Source organism: Phymastichus coffea, unplaced genomic scaffold, assembly GCF_024137745.1.
Source record: "Phymastichus coffea isolate CEN01 unplaced genomic scaffold, Cenicafe_Pcof_1.1 PCOF00105, whole genome shotgun sequence".
In the NCBI taxonomy this organism is placed as follows: domain Eukaryota; kingdom Metazoa; phylum Arthropoda; class Insecta; order Hymenoptera; family Eulophidae; genus Phymastichus; species Phymastichus coffea.
In genome coordinates, this window is record NW_026706916.1 from 616,431 (window position 1) to 636,993 (window position 20,563).

Consider the following 20,563-nt stretch of genomic DNA (forward strand, 5'->3'; position numbering starts at 1 on the left):
TATTCAGTGACTTTGGTACTCATGATTTAAAAATGTTATCAGTGAAGTTTTATGTTTTTATCATCCCAAGTTCTATTTTTAAAAATCATCAGAAAGTTTTATAAACACGATAAAAATTGTGATATAAGTTCCAAAAGTATTATAGTTTTCTTATAAATAATATACTTTATTAGATGTTTCTGGTTATAATTAATGCATCCTCAAAAAAGTTTTTGATTATTTTACATATAACTAAGTAGATCTAAAACTACTGTATATTATTCTATCGTGATAATCTATCGATATATATTTTTTATTACTTTTTTTGTTTGATCAAAGCTAAACTTTTGCATAGAGCGTGCAAAGTTCAATTAATATTTCTATCGAGGTATAGTCGGTTTTTATTTTGAGGTTAGTGTGATTAAATCAATCAGTTCATATTAAATACATGTCAACTGTACTGATACACTTTTTGAACGTTCAATCGTCTACAAAAATCTACAGTAATCTTTTATGCGCGCACACGACACATATATACTTGCACATAACAGCTGATCATAAAACTATCTTTGAGCCAATCAGATCATGAATAAACTGATTTTAATTTCCAGGCCATCACATTTATAAGAAAGGATAGTTTTGTTTCATTTTTAAAAACCGTTGAATACTATTAAATATCATTAAAAAATATAATATTTATAAAAATAAGGATTCTTAAAATGACAGTTTGTTAATTAAAAGAATAGCATTCATAGGACTCCTCACTGTAGATTAGTCGTCTCAAAAAAAATACTCGCACATCTTGAACAACTATGTTAGTCTAATTACAAACGGCATACATCAAAAGAGAAATAGAGTAATGAAAACGATACCGAATTCAATAAAAAAAATAGCGAGTGAAAAATTCACTAAGAAAAAAAGAAAAGGAAAAAAAATACTACGAGTAAAAATTCAATCCGATACACAAGGAAACGCCCAAAAGTATAAAAGAAACTTATCAATTGTATCGACTAGAAAAAAAATTTGCAAGAAGAAAAAAATTAGACTGGCTGAGTTTCATAGCTGGGCGCGCAAGAATTCAAAGTTAAAAGCACTCTTATGGTTGTTCACGAAACAAGAAAGAGAAGTAGACTAAAGTGCACTCGTGGATGCAAGCTTATAAAGTGGGTTCGAAGCTTAATAAACGCGCTTGAATGTTATTAGTACAGTTGTTCGCAATTCAAGTGAGAAATTCTGGGAATTTTTGTGGGAATGCACATATTTTAAGTATATCATAAATTTTCTATGAATTTTTCCTTTTGTTTGTAAGTACAATGGTATTAAAAAATCTACTGAGTATCAATAGTTAAATAAATAATTTGTATCATTAATATTTTCCATTATGTAATTTGTTAACATCAGTTTCAAACTATAATCTTGAGTTTATAGTATTGATTACTTCATGTATGTATCTAGAATTAATAATGACTGATACCAACATTGCCGTCTATGTTTCATTTATTCAAAGTGCATCTTGATTGGTATTAGTTAAAATCAACAGTAGTAAAATATTCCATGTACAGCTCGATTCATGTATGACATGATATTTATCAACATTGCGTATTATTTTTATTATTAAATAATTCAAATATAAAAAATCAGGTGGCTTCTGGAATCTAGGTTCCACTCCGTGTGGGTACCGATGGCCATTTTCCAAAAAAAGTAAATGTGCTAAAACCGATTCTATGGTTTTCACAGTGGTTCGAATTCAATAATAATAAAGTTACAGCGGAAACAATGGCAATATATTTCTAGGTAAAATAAACAAGGAGAGAATGCGAATGTCCCGCGGAATGCACTACCTACGAAAGTTTATATAGCCCGTGTAATTAACTGAAAATTGCTGTAGCAAAGTGTGCGTGTATATGTTACGCTATACATATACTAGCTTGAGAGTGAGAATGAATCGATGCATAAGCCGATGAGTTCAAGTATACATATCTGTCTAGAAATTCAATAGCATGTGTAAATCTCTATGAGCTAGATGTATGTCTTTTCTTGGCGATATATTTTTTTTCTTTGACACCAAGTTTGTCGAATATATTTTTACGATTGATTGATGGTTCGATTCAATCATTGGTAAAATATTATATTTTCATCTCGCTTTTGTACTTTTGTAAAATTTACTTAACGCTTTTACTTTATGTTAACTTAAAAGCAGTGAAAAGAAAATAGGTCATAAATGCCAAGCTTAGTTTTGAAAATAGTTGTGCCATCTTCGTAGCCTCTTAAGGAAAATCCCTGAAATCCCGAATATCGGCAGTTGGATTTTCGCTTGCACAAAAACCGGAATTTCTATCTTTAAATATTAGCGTGTATTGTGGCTGAAAGTTGAAGGGATGCAAAATTTTTGCACGAATGAACATTTTTGAATATTCGACTGATTGTATACATAAAAAAAACAGACGGTTCGAGAAAGAGTTCACGTTCGATCAATGAAAATAAATATTTAACCAAGCGGTCATTTCTTTCTTCAGTAATAACATTAAAAAACCATTTACTTAAAAATTCGGAGACAAAAAATGGTGGTGTTGGTGATGGCGGTTGCAACATATGCGTTTTACTCATGCAGTCTACTACCTCTGATGATTGCTAATTTAATTGAATTTCACGGTAATCTAGGCTGCGAAAAGTTTAGAGTTTGTTGAAAATGTAAGGTAGTTATGTAACTCTCTCTTGATAAATAAACCAACTTTGTAATTTTGGCTAATGATTTTCTGGGAAACTACAGCTGAACATTTCGTCATTTAAAAACGGAAAGTTTGAACGTTTCGTAGATTTTTGAATTTTTTATGTATGACAGTGCTAGTTATGCATTAAAAGTTAATTAAATGTTCAATCAGATCGATACGATGTATTCGAAAGTTACGTTTTGATGAAAAGCGCAGTAAAAAGTGTTACGGCTGGAAAGTCGTAAAAAAAACTGAGTAATGCATATGTTGCAGAGTTTAAGCTTTCTCACGCGTTAAAAAGTACTCAGAATTTTTTAAATACAGATATATAAATGAATGCTCAATGGCAAAAAATTACTATAATATTTTGGATAATATGCGAGAATAAAAATATTTTCTATGTCACAAAACTTTTTTATCTCTACAAAATTATTAGCTAATGTTAGAAATTTTAATCACTGATACTTCCACGAATAACACCCGGTAAAAGCAAAAATAACGGAAAAGAAAAATCATGAGAACACTAGATATCTATATATGACTACAGGAATGTTAGTTCAGAGCCAAGAAACCGCTGCTCGTGTACTATTCTTGACTACTCATTTTGAATCGAAAAATATTGCAAATACTGACGACATCGTTATTTACTTTATTCGAAGAGCATTTATTTAACATAGATATTGTATCACTTTCTGGTAGAGAATTAAAATTCGTAGAGTACACTTTCGCAAAGTCCAAGATGAAATAAGTTCCAACTCATCATCTTCCAATTGTTTCGCACTCTCTATCCTTCTCGAAGTGATAACGATCCCCAAAAAAAAGGTCTATAAAGCGATGAAGCGAAAAATAAAGAAAAAAGTAAGGATATTTCTTCTTGGTTTAACAACTTTAAAGAAGCACTTTTTTACATTGTAATTTAGAGCACGTAACTTACAGTCATTTTTTCTTAAAAGTTTCTTTGTGCTGATTTTTATTACTACCACCTTACTCCTGAGTGAACGTAGAAGAGTTCAAAAATCAAAAACTTTTTTAAATAACTAGTTCAAAGGTTTTATCGTTTTTTGTTAGAAGGTTGTCACGAAAAATCAAAAAATTCTAACAGAAAATTCCATCGCAGCCGCGAGCAATCAATTTACCCTTCGCGCCTCTATTTTACTGTGCTTCTATAGAGAAGACAGCGGTACGCCGTTCGATTTTCAAGAGGACAATAAAACTTACAGGGAAAAGCTTATCCGAAAGTAAATTGTTTTTTTCAATCTCTTATCTAGAACCTCAGTATTAGAGTATTTTTGGTAAGTATGAGGTATTTCCAAACAGGGAAATTTATTAAGATTTATCAAGATAGTTGATCATTGTTTGAAATTTTAGACACATTAGCATTCGACGCAACCTTGCAATCTAGCCACTGCTATGTCAAATAAGCTCCAAAATACACTGAAAGATTCAAAAAGGTAAAGCTATTATAAGGGTAATTTTCACGACAATTAAAAGTCGACAATGCACGTTCACGAAATTATGAAAGAAAGAAAAACGAAGTAGCAAGCTCTCTACCGTGGCTAATTTGGTTTTGCCAAAAGTACACTTGTCTCGCGAGAGCCAGGAAATAACTATTTGTACGTGGCAACAGTCTGGAAAAAAATGAGAACACCAGAATACATCGAATAATTAATCGTAAAAAATTGTTCCACATTTTTGTAGGAATTCAAAGGGCAGAAATTTTAAATAAATAAGTATTCTGTATTATTTAGCGATATGATATAAAGTTAAACCAAAAAGAAAGTCGTGAAAGAAGGTTTCCATTGAAAATAAGGATAGGAAAAAAAAACTGCTAAGGCAGCATTACGTGCATGTCACGAAAAAACTCATCGTATAAAGGTAGGGCGAACATTTACAGAAGCATCTTCCGACAGCGTATACTGAAATATTCATAAACAAACGTATTCCAGTCTCACGTTCACAACTGAAAAATATGAATAACGCAAGCATATAAATTTCTTACTGAATATGAAGAGAGCGAGAGAGAGAGAGGGAGAGAGAGAGAGAGGGAGAGAGAGAGAGGGAGAGAGAGAGAGAGGGAGAGAGAGAGGGAGAGAGAGAGAGGGAGAGAGAGAGAGGGAGAGAGAGAGAGAGTAATAATCACAGTATTCTGTTAGAAACAAATTTTAATTAACGTTTTCTATATTTTAGTTGGAATTTATTCAGATTGAAGTAAATACAGTTGTAAATTCTTAAGATGTTTTTGTCAAATGTTACAATGGTTTTTTTCTCGGAAAAACTTTATAATTTTTTTATAAATACTTAAAAATTACAAATTTATGACAAATATTTTACAATGAATTCATTTATATTCAAATTAGCTTATTTGAAAGTCAATATGCTATATATCTCGCGTAAATAAGATATTCTACTCAAAAAAGAAAGCAAAATTCAGTTACCGGAATTTTGGAATTCGGTAGACCCCGGGCGTAAACAATATTTACAGCCTCCATTCTCTCCTTCCCGGAAAATTCTCACAATTTTTCGAAAGCCCTGCTTTGCGTATAGTTGGACGAGTCGAAAGAACGTATAAACATCAGCACACCTGTGTATGCAATAAAATCAGTTTCAGCCCATAGAAAAAAGAACTCGACAATCACCTTCAAAGCCTCATTGGCATCACGAAGCTTAAGTCAATGGCGTAGGTTCAATTCAAATTCATCGAGCAATAGCAGCATATGTGTATGGTTCAATCGAGCAACCACAATATCTACCCTGCCTCCATTATTACGATTAATTGATGCATGCTATGCATAACATGGCATGGAAGTGTGTCTGGGGTTATTTGGTTGCATACAATGCCTCAAGCACGCGATATAATATGAGCATACATATACGAAACTCAAACGAATCTTTGTCTATTTATTTAGACATGAAAATTAGTTCGATGCTTCGAGTGTGAATAATTACGACGTACCGATAATCACAATCAGATAGTGATGGAAATAAAGGTTCAATAATAATCAGATTAAGTCTGTTGACTGTAAACTCCGATGAGATTAGCGATATAAATCGGGTTGCGCAGTAGTGAGAGACTGGTTGTGTGAATGTTAAAATATAATTAAAGATACTTTCTTTAGAAATATTTCACAAATAAAGTACAGTCAATCAAAAATGCACAAACAATTTTTTAACGCGAGTTGAAATAATTCACGCCTACGAGCATTGTAGCTCCGTGCATTCAAACTCTTACATGAAATTTTCCTTGCAGTCATATAAAAAAAGAAAGTATTACCTAACACAAAAAGCCCATTTTCGTTTATGAAATGAAAGTATTATCTTAAAATAAGTAACTCTTCCTCCCGGCATATCCTTCATCTTTAACGATCAATGACGTCTTTCGCAATATAAAGGGCTCGACGTTATATAATGATAAAGAAAGAGATGCCGTATTATTCATTCAGTTAGAAGTTCTATTCTTAAGAAATATATATTTATCATGGTAGATACAATAAAATAATTCACTTTTCCTATATCATTCATCTCTACTTTAAAATCCCTTTGTACATTAAAAATTGTTTTGTAAAAAAGATATTGAGTGCTTTAGAAGAAAACAATATCAATGAAGATAAAAACTATTCATGAAAAACTTTTCTTTTTACAAAGAAAGTTATTTCCATTAGTAATCCTTCTCTATCCCAGAAATATCAAGATTGAAAGTGCAGTACAATAAATCCACAGACGATTCAGTCTAACTGCATTTAAATACATTTCAAGGATCTTCCGCAACAAATAGAATTTAAAAAACTAATCTATTGGCCTGATTTTGTAAAATGAAACCTCGAATCTTTCACTTGAAACGCCATTAATTGGAAGCTTAATATGCATGAGCGTTTTCCAGTATGCAAATTTCTCAACAACTTCGCAACTTTGACACTTGTCGATCCATCACAAAGACTTAGACTTGGTAGTGTAGACCGCGGAAATTACGATGTTTAAAATCCTACTTAGCTTCAATTTTAACTTTAGAAAAAAAGTCTTGTAAGACTTCGTTTTCTCTAACATTACCTGAAAAATTGTTTGTTATATACTTCAAAGAAATGTTATTGATACTTCAAAATTGCTTAGTTTTTTGATGAATAAAGATAACAGTAAGCATTTGTTATTCTTAATTTTGATAAAATATAATCAAAGCTGAAGAAACATCTTCAGGACTGGTTATCAGCTTAAATTCCTTGTTCTATAATTAATTTTTACGTAATGTAGTATTAAGATATATCTTTTCAACTTAAACTCAACAATTTTTCTCATACTCATGATTGATTCATGATTTCTCCCGTACGATTCTGCTGCTACTAACACTGTCTAATCTCTTGGCAGATTGCCAAGTTCTTATCCGATGTGATATCTCACCGCAAAAAATTACACTGTGGAGAGTTCTAAATCTAATCACAAAACATTTGGTTGTGGTTATCTATCTTGTTCCCTTTGGCGGTTTAAATAAACTCACCGGTAGAAATGATGTCATCGAATATAAATTTATCTTCTTTGAAAAAGTTTGCATACGTTAACGGTTAAATTACCTGCAAAATTTAATTCACTAATCTACAGATAAAGTTAAAGCCATCGAGTTTAATTGCTGAGAATAGAAATCAAAGCCAGAACTACTATAGAATCGTATAACATAAGTCGCGTGAAAAAGTCGCAGTGCGGTCTTTTCCTTTTCACGAAATCGTAGATTGAAGCTTTTTCTCTCACTTGCTCTCTCTTTTACTATACTACTACTCGCGCGTTTGTATTTGTGTATGACCCGAAAAATCGATAAGTTATGCCACGTGCGCTATAGAGATAAACGAGTTTGTGTATGTATGGAAAATTCTATATTGAAGAAGAAAACGAAGCTTTTCGGATTACAAAAAAAAAAAAAGGACACTCATTTGCACTCCGAATAATCTTTTTTTTTTATTCATTTTTTTTTAAGAGAAAATTACGAGCTTAGAAATATGTTGAAAAAAGTCTTTTCGTGTCTTCTGAATAATGGCATATTCTATTTACATTTTTTGAATGTGTAAACTAAATTGAAAAGAAGTGTATAAAAAAATTTGCTATCCGGTAACATGCTTGGACAAATAGACATATAAAATCCCGACGATTCTTTTCCACTTTCTTTACTTTTTCGAAAGCTAAAATCCGAGATAAAGATATATACTACAATACCAGTGCCTTAACTGTAAAATAGGTTACCGTGATTACTTTTATTTTTATCTTTCGTAGTATTTGATTTCCGACCATTTTGATGAAAGAGAAAGGGATAGATTCAACAGATTGAAACGAAATGCGATTACAATGATCGAAATGTATAATGCAGCTTAGTCTTTTACCATAAATCTTGATGAAATTTATTTCATGATCAGCAGAGATTCTTAATTTTTTTTCTTAAGAAAGAAAGCTATCTTATCGTACATCTAATACGTTCGCGTGCTGCCAAACTATCTTGGCAAAAGTGAACAATTAGGCTTTACTGCTTGGTTGCAATCTTCTGAGATAATGACATGGAGTAGACCATTCGATATAATGAATGTCTGCGTTACATTCATGTTAGTTTCTTTCACTTTTCTCCAAAAGTTTAAATAACTGACAGTTTCCTAGAACAGTACAGATCAAGTATTATCTAAACTTTTGCATGATACGAGATCGTAGATCAGTTTGTTGAAGATGAAGCTAAATATTTTTCTCTTATACTAAAATATATTTTTATATTTTTCATAAAATTCTAGTGTCTAAACAAAAAAACATAATTTAATTACGTTTGATATATATAATTACAATTTAATTTGTGAATTTTTTTTATAATTTGCGTATACATATAATCTACATGATAAAAAAAATAAAAAATTATATATAATTACAGAATCAGGCTTGATAACGATTTGTATTTTAGGAAACGAGGTGTCGAAGATGGTGGAACATTTCAAGGAAAACCTTGTCGACAGGTACCAGAACATTTACTCCAAGCTTAAGCCCCATGTTGACGAAGGAGCAGCAACACTTTAAGGAGTCAAGAGAGTTGGGCGTAGCGAAAGATACGAGGGAACCCAAGCACACTAAAGAAGGGAAGGATATCAAAGGCACAAAAGATACGAAGAAATCGAAAGATAAAAGTAGTGCATCAGTTAGTCCAGGTAATGTATAACATAATTTATAATAACGATAAGGTAGAAAAACTGAATATCTAAAATACTAACATTTTTCGTTTTATTTAGAAAAGTTTGATTTTGTTAGTCTATGGTATTAATAATTTACTTCTTATTTATGAATTGAGAATTTTCCGATCCATGGAAAATATGTCATAGCTTGCATTTTAATTAATTATCCTTGAAACTAAAATACAGTGTCTTTAGATTTTAGGTTGAAATAATTTAAGATCTTATTAGTACTTGAGTGAAATATAAATTAACCGTGAAGAATGGACATCTTGAAAGTCTTTGAATATATAGTAGATGCACCTAACTATAAGATTAAGAATAGATTTCGATCTCATTGCAGCAAAATTTGAATAAAAATAAGCTTTTCTTAACAATTATCAAAAAATCTCATATTTCTTTTAAAGTTTTTATTGAACAACATAATATTATAAAATGATTTTTTCTCAATATTATAAATATGTAACTTCTAAAGCTATCTTTCTAACTTTAAATGAAAATTTGATATTTTTACATTTTATGCAAACAAAAAAATATAAGTTAATAAAAGGAAAACTTCTATAAATTGCGTATAATACTTATATATTTCGCGTATACAAGCGTGTTAAGACGTTAAAAGATCGATAATAAGTTGTGCAACGCAAACAAGAGTTTCAAAAAGAACTCTTCGTTGCATCGACAGTTAGATTCATTAAAGCTAAGTTTGCTCGTTGCATTCCACAGGTATATGGTGAATGTCTTCAGAGAAAAAAAGTTTAATTATCCACTCCATTAAGACTATCTTCAAGAACCTCAAACTCTTCGAACTCCATCTTTCCAAAGTCCGAGGTCCTTTTCCAGGTGTTTTCATTTATTTGCCATCGGGTTAAAGCACTTGGAGTAAACCTATTAATCGAAGTGCCATCTTCTAACTTGCCTAACTTAAATTCTACCTTGAAACTTTTATTCTCATCCTTTTTGGGCTCTAGTCCAATGACTACCGGTGGCTCTCGTTTTTCGTCTTTGACTTCAACCTTGTCCTCGTCTTTTTCTGTATTGTTTATCGTCTCGATCGAAGTTATTTCAATACTTGGTGTTTCATCAATCGTAAACTGTCTCAAATCGAAAAGCTTGCCTCGTTGACCAGCGTTCTCAAACTTGTTTCGATGTTCTATCACTCGACCAGTAAGTTCTAATCTGCTATCGCAAGAATTGCTTTTCACTAAACGAAATTTAATATAATCCAACGTTTTCTTTTTGGAATTTTTGCATACCATTGGACATATCAGTGGTCCATTGGAGGTATTGACAACTTTGCCGCCATAATAAGTAACGGAAGTCCCATATTCCCTAATTTTTTTTAGTACATCCTGCGATACATAGTGACCTTCATATCGCTCATCAACGCCGTCATCGTCGTTATAATACAAATCCTCATCTTCAGAAGATGTACAGTGTGGCGCGCTGCCAGCATCGGTGTCTGGATAATCGCTTGAGACTCCTGAACTAACGCTACCAGCATCCCAATTAGGCAGTTGACGCTGATAATATCTGTTGACTCTAGTTTTAGAAGAATTGGAATTACTTGGCGATGTGAATCCACTTCTTGCTTCGAAAGATTGTGCGATCAGCTTAGTTTTAGACTCGTGCTTCGAACTATTTGTGCCGTCTTTGGTTAGAGAGGGGTTGGAGGATTTTTCCAGATTCTCAAACATGATCTTCAGATCCTTTGCTCGACTGGAACATCTTGACCTAGTTGCCACATCAAAAATTTTAAGTTACGTTTAGATATGAATGAATGATAAATGAATGATTATGTTAAGTAATAATGCGTCGGAGACTGGAATCGGTCAGATGAAAATTAGGATGAAAATAAGTACCTTGGTGCTTCTGACTGGCCTTCTATGGTTCTCAGATCCTTCATACTGACGCATTTCCTCGTGCCGTTGTCTCTATTCAATTTACCATTCGAGGTTTCTTCAAACATTCTTCGTACATTCCTAACAGTATCCGGATCTGGCAGTTCCTCATCATTAAGCTCTCTATTAACTTGTATCGGTTGGTAAAAGAAATGTTTGCGAAGTGAAGATTGCCGTGGTGCTTTCGAAAAGTGATTTTTTATTTTACTGTCACCTGCCTCTTCGGAATTCTTCAAATCTGAGATTTTTATTTTCTCAACATTGAAGCTTGGAGCAGTCTTCAACGTCGAATTATTGAATGAAGGTTTGCGTTCAATTTCTGCTCTTACTGGTTCGATGATAACAACATTATTATCATTTAGTAAGTCCTGAAAGGAATATTCGCGTAGGTACTGCATCAACCCATCGTAGGGAACATCCTTTTTAGCAGTATTGTACATGCTTTTACCGAACATGTTTGACTTAACAATCTTATAACGTACATGATCGAACTCCGGTTCATCAGAATTTTGACATTCCATAGAATCAATACAACTCCGAGATCTAATCAAATTTGTACTATTCTTTTGATTGTTGTCATCAATTTCATCAAAGTTTTGATGTATCTTATCTTGTTTATTATGTTTTTGCTCTTTGTTTCGTTCTTCATTTGTATTTATGTTCTCATCGACGGATAATCTTCTTACATCACTGCCAATCTCTGATCCTAGTCCTAGATCAGAACTATCGGATCTCGCTTCGAAACCCAAGCTACCTTTCACAGCATGACAAGCTTTCCCAAGAATATTCGAAGTTTCTTTCACAATCCTCTCAAGTCTACCTTCCCCACGATTTGTTTCTGTATCTGCATTTTTCTTTTCAAAGAAACTTCTTGCATTCTCTACACTTATCCGGTCTTTTTCCTTTTCCGGCTCAAAGTTACTTGGAGACTCGTGTATGTGATCGTTTATGATATCTGGTTTGTTTAATGTTCTGAAGTTCGTTGTATTTTCTGACATGTTTTCAGCCTGAGTTATTTCATCGTCGGCAGATTTTACTTCTTTGCTAATAGACTTTTTCTTTGATTTGGTGATGTCATTGTCAATGACTTTGAGTATCTGCGGTCTTCGCGACATTTCTTCAACTTCTTCGTTATCAGATATCCACAATGACTTTGTATCCTCGGTTTCTTCGACTTTCGGTTTATTTAGATACTCTACTGAACAAGGCTCTTTTTTATCTTGATTTAACTCACAATATTTCTCTAGATCCTTTATCTCCGAATGACAAGATTCGACGACTGCTTTCGTCGTGATTTTCGATGAATCAGAGATCCCGTCGTAAGCATAAAAAGTATTCTCTAAACGACTCTTCTCTCGCGCGATCTCCGGAAAAGAAGTAATTCCGGGTTCTTTATTCTCTTCGACGATTTCCGTAATTCGAGCGGTAGGGTAATGCTTGGGGCATATCTCAGATTCGAGAAAGTTTTTCTTTGTTGATACGGATACAACGGCAGGATTTAATTTAGCAGACGGCGGTCGATTCGGTAGAGGCTGCTGCTTACAGTTTCTTTCTAGGATCGAATGACTATTTGTCGCATCTGATTCATTAATCTCCAGTCGTACATTCGATAATGGAAGTAGATTCAAAATGTCGAAATATTCAAGCTCATCACTATCGTCCTCGAATAATATACTATCGAGGCTGCGATGCTCTTTACGTTTACGTTTTACCTGCAAGAAAAGATTATTTAATTAACAATAGTCCAAAATGTCAAATAATAATAATAATATACAAAATTATGTTGTATCATAGTATATGATTGTATAATTAACAATCTGCTTATTCTTAGATTTAATAAAATTATCAGGATTCTTACTTGCGTATAAATGCAGTCGACGCTACGATTTTCCTCAATAGGCCAATAGTGATCCTCGACAATATCGACCAGTCCACTAACGCTATTGAGATCCTGCACGCTACGATAACGCCTTGGTGATTCAGGCCACTTGAGAATATTAAGTCTATCGGGTGGTTCAGCAGCAGTGGAAGGTCTGTAGGTCGCGGCAACACGCGTATAAGGCAGATGAGACTCAGCTAAATTGGTGTGCGGTGGTGGTAGAGAATTGTAGAGGCCACAAACTGATCGGCTCTGACGTGATCGTGACGGTGGTGGTGCTGGAGCTGATGTCGTGTCGTTCAGACGCTCGTAACAGTCGTACAGATGCTGTTGGCTCTTCGATAGTCTATAGCAAGCAGAATACGTGCTTTAGAGTGAATGACATTGTCGTGTGATTATGGAGAAGGCTGTGTAAATTCCGCAAATTTGTGCATCTAATTTTGATGAATGCATGTAATTGAGTTTGGGCGAGATTCTTTAAGTGGAGAGCAATATTTTTAAATCAACTTGAACACTAAAAGGACTAAACTCGAATAATGCTATTATGATAATAAAAACTGTTTTAACTACTCAACGTTTTGTTATTTAAAAATTCATAATTTATTAAAGCTGTTATTGTGTTTTAAAGCTATTTAAATTGATCAATTTTCACAAATTTTGTTTCGATGTAATATTAAATTCAAATTCTGATTTTGAACAAAAAATAAATAATTTGAAGATAAATATGCAAGGTGCACACGATGCGTCTACTTTGATAAAAATATTAGAAAAACTGTTTCTAATTTTATAAAAATTGTATAAAAATTGTATAAAAATTTTATAATAATTGTATAAAAATTGTTTTTTATACAATGCGGAAATCAGTTTTTATAGACGGGGAACTCGACATCTCAATTTCCTTGTTTTAACCTAGATGATTGTTAGACTGTAAAAAAAGTGAACTTTCTCTACCTTATAGACATTTGAATATATGATGATTATCTCATTAGCAGCAGAAAATTTCTTTGAGCCCACGAATAAGCACTACCAATGAAAAGCTTCCATACTTTATAGTTTGCAATCATAACACTCAATATCGAGCGAGATTAATATTGCAAAACTTTGTTTCGTTACTCACACTTTCACGTAATTGGCATTCGAAAAAAAATGCATTAAATCAATCTCGCTCGCGAATAACCGTAACTCCCGCTAACATTTCATTAAGCTTAATGAGTGTCTCTCTACAATTCATAGTCTGAAACTTCAACGTACCTGTCTTTGAGAGAATTGCGATCAATGAGCTTAGCTCGAGGTATTAGTTGATGTCTGCGATGTTGCAACGAGGATGAGTCGAAAGGCAAGTTGGACGAGCCACAAGATGAACCTAAACGAAGCGCCTCGCAGCTGCTACCACGGCTGCCGTTTGCCGTACGACAGTCGTCCTCGCTTATCACTGCCAAGCTACGCGTTCGCTTTAACAGTTTACGACGGTCCTGCGAGCCATTGCTGTCTCTGCAAGCACACAGAGATTCGAATTAATTTCCAAGAGCAGAGACTGGAACTGTATAAAACACATAGTTTCGCTAAGTTAATTAATTACAGCAATGAAGGTTTTGTTCGGCATTTACATGTTATATATTTTACGAAACAAGTTTTTATACATCAATTTCTAATAGATATTATCTGGTTTAAATTAAATTCAAAGTAAAGCGAAGCTAATAAAACTCAATATTTGCACATACCTAACAATATCAAATAGCCGTACTAGGGTCAAATTAGACTTTGAATATTTCAGTTTACCTGAAGGAATTATTCTGAAAATTATTCTACTAATTCTCTTACATAATTTACTTTTTCCCAAGGCTGCAATGTAGTCTGTGCTAATGAGGATGGCTAATTGCAACTAACGGATTATTTTGTGGAAAACTTATACCACGTACTAACAGTACGTATATTGAAACTTAACTTGTTAAAATAATGAACTAATCATTGTCGGCATATTAACTTGTTGCAAAATAAAAATGATTGTACTTGAAAGCTTAACAATATTGCCATGAAAAATTGGAGCGAATCTTCGTTAAAATTCATGCCTGCCACGTCATTGTTATCCTCTCACTGAATAGAACGATACAACAGTACCGAGCAAAACTTTTGCTTTCTTTTTCTTTCAACGACTCATTTGGTCGTTCTCTGTCTCCGGCTGCTCCGTTTGACTGATTAGTAAAACGAACTTACTTTTCCGCACGACTGCGGTAATTGTATGCAAGAAGGTGGGCTTTATTCTGTGTTTACTGCGCGATTTCAAATTTTAAACAAGACTATTTTAGTGCCAATGATGAATAATTATTAAAACTTTCAACGTACGAGTAGATCCAAAAAATAGTGGATAAAAACGTTTAATTAAATACAATTTTTATTTCCCAAATTTTACATTTTGTAGCTAAATCGCGTCAATTGGAATCTACAAATCGAACCGACAAAACTTGTAATGTACATTATTCGCAATTCGATTGCCCGATCAAAAAAACTGCTTGTAACCTTTTCATTGTATAAAAAAATAATTAGTAACAAACTGCAGAGCATATCGTCAAAAGCGATTCTTCAAAAGTTTTGATTGCCGATGATAGTGAAATGAAATACTGCAATAACTGTTTCTATTTATCTTAGCTCCACGCTCAACTACTTTCAAAAGAAAAGAGGTAATGCATCAATGTTTTTTCTACTTCGTCTTGTAACTTGTAAACAACGATGCTATGCGAAATTAATCCACGAATTGATAATTGAAACACCGTTCAGTCTTATTTTCAATCTTGCGGACAATGCATAACGGAATAGCAATTTCAGCTCGTTTTCGAGCGAACAGTCTTTTCACTTAGGCAATGAGCTTTCGCTCTTAATCTAATTAGGAATTGTAAAAATACTACCGTGAAATAGGAAACTCAGTATCCAATGTATTTCACTGATTTCCATCGATTAATTTCTAATTTCGACGCGATCATCGAGTACTATAATTCAAAATTGGCTTTTCATTGAATATTTCATTCACTATTTGTTCATTTTAATTAGTACTAAACTAAAGTAAATCTTAATATAGACGCGCCAGTGATTACAATTCCAAAGAATAGGAGACAGCCTCGATCAATAAAAGCGTCGACTTTTCATTTATCTTCTGGCGTCACCGTAATCAAGAAAAACAAAAGCCCGTTGCATTTCTGTGTTAGAAAATTCCTGCAAAAGGTGTATACATAATTGAAATAGAGTGTATACGATATAAAGCATGCACTCACTTTTGTATAAGTTAACTCCATTCTGAACAAGGGGTTTTGTGGTTGAAAGATGTTGTGACGTTAGCCAGATGCTGATACCGCATAAAGCGAGAATCGTTATCTTCTGGATGGAAATTGGAACGAGAGTCGGGTATTTGTCATCATTGGGATAGCAAAGAAAAGTAAAGTTTTTGAGATTTAAACAACATTGTGTTAAATGGGATTTTCCAATATGCGACGATAGTTTGGACATGATTCTTGATGATATCGCGAGCAGATATGGTAATGTTAGCATAAACTAATTTATCTTGATAACAACAAATATTTGGACCGGCAGAAACGCACTTTCTTATCAATATTTGTCCTACGACTGACGAGCTTTATATCGCATATGGAAATATACACAAACATCGTACACCTGAGATATTCATTTCCTTTAGCAAAAAAATGTATTATCTAAATCTAACGTGTATTCGCTTCATAATGTTTAATGAGTTTGTTTTCCTCAGAGCGAGCTGCTTGCGTTGAAACGAAATCTACTTTTGTTTTTTTTTTCACATTCGCAATTGCAAACTTTCTATATACACTGCGAATCACATTCGCGGAAAAAAATAAATCACTTAATTCTCCATTTCCTGCGTTGGTATTCGAATGTTCAGTTTTCTCCGTTAGCCGATAGCCACGGATAACATCTCTACAGTATTCCTTAGCAAATTAAGAAAAACGGCAGTGTAAGCGTTCTCGTAAAACACAACAATGCACGATAGGAAAAAAAATCACACGAAAGATTTTTCCTCTTCCTTTCTAATCTTACCCGCGCGCGCCGCGAAATAAGGCAATCTCGCGCGCCGAAAGGCAAGCTCTAACGTGAAATTTCAAGAACTGGCTCTTTTCGCGTTCAAGATACATGCATTTTTCGCTTTCGTGTCGCGAGGAAAATGAAATCTCGACTAAAAGCCGTTGATGGAAATGGGACGGATGTCGAGGAAAGGATTTTTGGTATTATATGTCTACTTCTCGTATTACAAAGGATGCGAGGTCGGAGTGGCGAGACAAGATAGAAAATACCCTCGCGCCCAGAAGTAAATCGTCGGTGATGTTGATTGTCTAATAAGGTATTTATTGGTGGATCGATTACGACGGCATATACGCCCTGTCTTATTGAAAATAAAGCCGAGCAAATTGCATGTCCGCGAAAGACAATATGCGATCCAGGCATATATCTCGGAGATGTACACACAGTGTCAACTATCGACCTATACGGTAGCTGAAAAAGTGATATAAAAGTTATGTTTGCTCAGCCAATTAAAAACTTTGCAATTCGCGCAAGCCGCTCGTGTGCAGTCGAGCGGTTTCGCAGTCACGTGTACGAAAGTCTCTAAATTGTGGCGCTCTCGAAACCTGCTTCAAATCCCGCAAGCCTTTAAACAATTCCATTGTGCGACAAGTAAGCGCACGTAATTCGAGCTCGCACTTGCGTTTGCTTGCACTTTCCAAGGCTTTACGCGTCGCCGTCGTGGCAAACCAGAAGCACGCGAGGCAGGGTTAAAAGTTTATGGCTCTGCCTCTGCACTGGTCGCCATTTAACGCTTCGCTAGTGGCGGCCACACCTTCAAGGGATGGATGTTCATTCCAAATAATTGGGTTTTATTTTAGGAACATCGATGAGGGTTTCAATCTTAGAGAGAATGTACGTTGCGAAATTATTTTAGGCCGTTTGACATTTTTCCAAGTAATTCACGGCTGGTCGGCTAATTGATTGCGAATGCTAATAAAACGCGCTAAATAACAATTAAATAAATAACCCATCTCGGCACTGAAGTCGGCCGTGACTAATTTATCTGGCAGCTATTTGTTGCAGTGACGGAGATTTAGTTTGACAGAGGCTGCCTGCGCATATAAAACTAATTTTAAGGCAAACGAGGAGAGTGAGTGCCACCGGAGGCACTTAATTCTCCACCAAGCAAACGAATGCAATTTGTATTTCAGTTGGAAACGGTAATATAAGAGCCTGACGAACGGAAGGCTAGCACTGAGTGTATTGATTTTCTTTTTTTACGCCTGGACAATCCTGAAACTTTGTTTTGCTCGCGCAAGAGATACCGCCTTAATTCGATTGAATTCCAATTGAAGTAGCTTATAAGTACATATGTTACTTAGATTAAAGGTAAAATTTATTACACAATTATTTTTAACTTCCTTGCTACTTGGTTTCTCAAATGAATATTTCAAAAGCTGACGTTTGAAGAGCAACGTTGAATATATTTTTTTCAATTTCGCTTTGCGCACACGCAAATTCTCTCTCCTTGACTTTCCAGACTTGGCGCAATATTGAAGATCTAGGGCTCGTTCAATTTTTGAAGTGTTCGCTTATTCTCGCCGCGGAACAAGCTATTTTTCCTTCGATCTACGACAAATTACGAGTTGACTTGGAATAAGAAAATTATTTCATTCTCGTGCCTGCAATTTTCACGTTTAACTGTTAATTAGAACAAACAATCGTCAACCATGAATTATCTGTCTTTTGTCGAAGACACGACAAAAATAAGACAAACAAAGCCTTCAATTCGTTCCGCACAAGCGGACGCGAGCGCTTGGCATCGAGATCCGATTCTTCCAACAACCTAAGTAAAGACCGCCCAAGTATAATCATGACTTGTGTACCCTGCGATTATACGACGACGAGAGAGATGGGCATCGCGACCTCGTTTTTCTCCCCGTGGGCTTTATGAATGAGGGATTCGCTATTGACTTTTTAGTAAAGTTTTGTCAAGAGAGTGAACTTTTTTACACAACGAGATTCGATTTTCATTGTTTTTACATGTGAAATTGAAAATCCTTCATTTCCTGACGCGACGTGGTTTTTTGGGTGTCGGAAAATCAAACAAAGTAAATGCTTTCATTGTTGCGGTCTCCGATGCGACAATTTTTTTTTTTTTTCGAGTTCTTGTGAAAAACTACTGTACTCGTAACGCGACAGGACAGTGATAAATGTTGAACCGCAAAAGAGTATGAGTCACTTTAGAGAATATAGTCTAGTCCGGCAGTGATTTTTGAAATATTATTGTAGCATTTTTCAAGGATAGTCGCATGTCTCTCATGACTATTACTAAGCTAATGCGTACAGATAACTTGTGTGCCTCTGTGGCGTTCAAAACGAACGTAGCTCTTGAAGTAACAATACAAAATAACAAAGAAATAATAATAACATTGTGAAATCAATACGATCGTGTTTGCTCGAAAAATTTTCAAAAATATTTTCGACACTCCGTGCCCGGGGACTCGGCTTTACGCACGTTCGAGGAATCGAACATGCTTCAAATCTCGTCCTACACAGATTGTATCGAAGAATAAAGTTAGGTGCATGCGCGAGAAAGTGATTCTTGCTTCGCTCGGGCGTAAACGTCCACACGAGGCTCAAATTACTTTCGTACACCAGTATCCAAATGTACTAAAATTTATAAATACACGGAAATAAATAATCAATAACATTAATAGTAAACTAACTGGTGAGGGAAACAGTGCACATCTGTGTATTGACGTTTGCGAGCAGCAGAAATGGTTTGCAAGATAACGATTGAAACGAAGTCCTGACCAATTTGATAAAATTTAATTACAATGGAAACTAATGTGAAATAAAGAACTTACAGCATTTCGTCATCATCTCCGGTACAAAGATCAAAAGAAAATAATATCCGTTCTCGAATGAACACTCAATTAGATTCTTCAAATCTTCAACCTCATTGTTGTTCGACTGAACGCGTTCGTGTGCGAGCAAAAACATTACGTAAAACGTTATCACCGACTATCACTCAATTTTACCACCACTTCTTCTCTCGCCCGCAGATTCTCGGATATGTTTAAGATTGTGTTAGATAGGTTCTTGTTTGATCGTGGGATTTTAAAATGCATTTCCATACATTACGAAGAGCAAAATAGCACTTTTAAAGTTCTTTTTAATCGTGTACTTTTAAGAAACATCTTGAATTATTTACTAGTTTCTCTTATGCAAAAAAGAACACTTTTGTAATAAAGCGTGACGAAGAAGATTGAAAGGCCGCACACTTGCAACGCGTACGCTTGGAGAAAGCGAAATTCGGAACTAGTGCATTATGCAAACGCGATTCATTTGTAATTGAGTAATCTCATGTGTTTCGAGGACATTCCTTGTGGTTGTACCTCGTCGTTCTCGTCATTTCCATACCAAATCGTAACACATAAAAAAAAAACAAAAGCACAACGTCGTAAATTTCAAAATTATTGTCAAGTTCGATAAAATTTCGCAATTATTCTTATAATTGCGGCCCGCTCTAAGCAGTAAATGTTCTTATCGGCGCGTTAACGTCAAGTTCCGATGGCATTTTGTTAGGGTCGTAAAAGTTGTTTTACTCCTACATACACAGCTTCCCTAAAGCATTGCACAACTTGCAAGCTCTTGTATATAATATCACTGTCGAAATCTCGTGCGGGTAATTCAATTACTATCGGAGACCGAACTCGAATTGAATCACGAAAACGAGATGGGAGGAGGGGGGGAGGGGGGGGTAACAATGAAATTATTTTACGATTTACGTATAAACATTATTCGTTTAATAAATGTTATATCTTGTCGTCAATAAATGTCTATCCGCACTTCATCCGACCAACGCAAATTCGAAAATGAAGCGGCGGT

General features: G+C 34.5%; 2 protein-coding genes across 4 annotated transcripts in view; one reads left to right on the top strand and one right to left on the bottom strand.

Annotated features, from left to right (window-relative positions):
• Positions 1-20,563, top strand: part of LOC131670237 (calcium uniporter protein, mitochondrial) — a 70,838-nt gene that overhangs the window by 22,610 nt on the left and 27,665 nt on the right. The window contains exon 2 of the mRNA XM_058945670.1: positions 8,608-8,848. Within this exon, the coding sequence (XP_058801653.1) occupies positions 8,608-8,848 (241 nt within the window). The remainder of the gene's footprint in view (positions 1-8,607; positions 8,849-20,563) is intronic.
• LOC131670236 (uncharacterized) overlaps positions 9,274-20,563 on the bottom strand; it is a 29,367-nt gene continuing 18,077 nt past the window's right edge. For 2 of the 3 annotated variants that reach the window (XM_058945666.1, XM_058945668.1), the window contains 4 exons: positions 13,898-14,137; positions 12,626-12,992; positions 10,729-12,479; positions 9,274-10,600 (listed from right to left, as the gene is read on the bottom strand). In XM_058945666.1, coding sequence (XP_058801649.1) covers positions 9,625-10,600; positions 10,729-12,479; positions 12,626-12,992; positions 13,898-14,137 — 3,334 coding nt within the window. In that variant the 3' untranslated portion in view covers positions 9,274-9,624. Of the gene's footprint in view, positions 10,601-10,728; positions 12,480-12,625; positions 12,993-13,897; positions 14,138-19,539; positions 19,652-20,563 lie in introns of those variants that run through there. The other variant, XM_058945669.1, reaches the window with a different exon arrangement.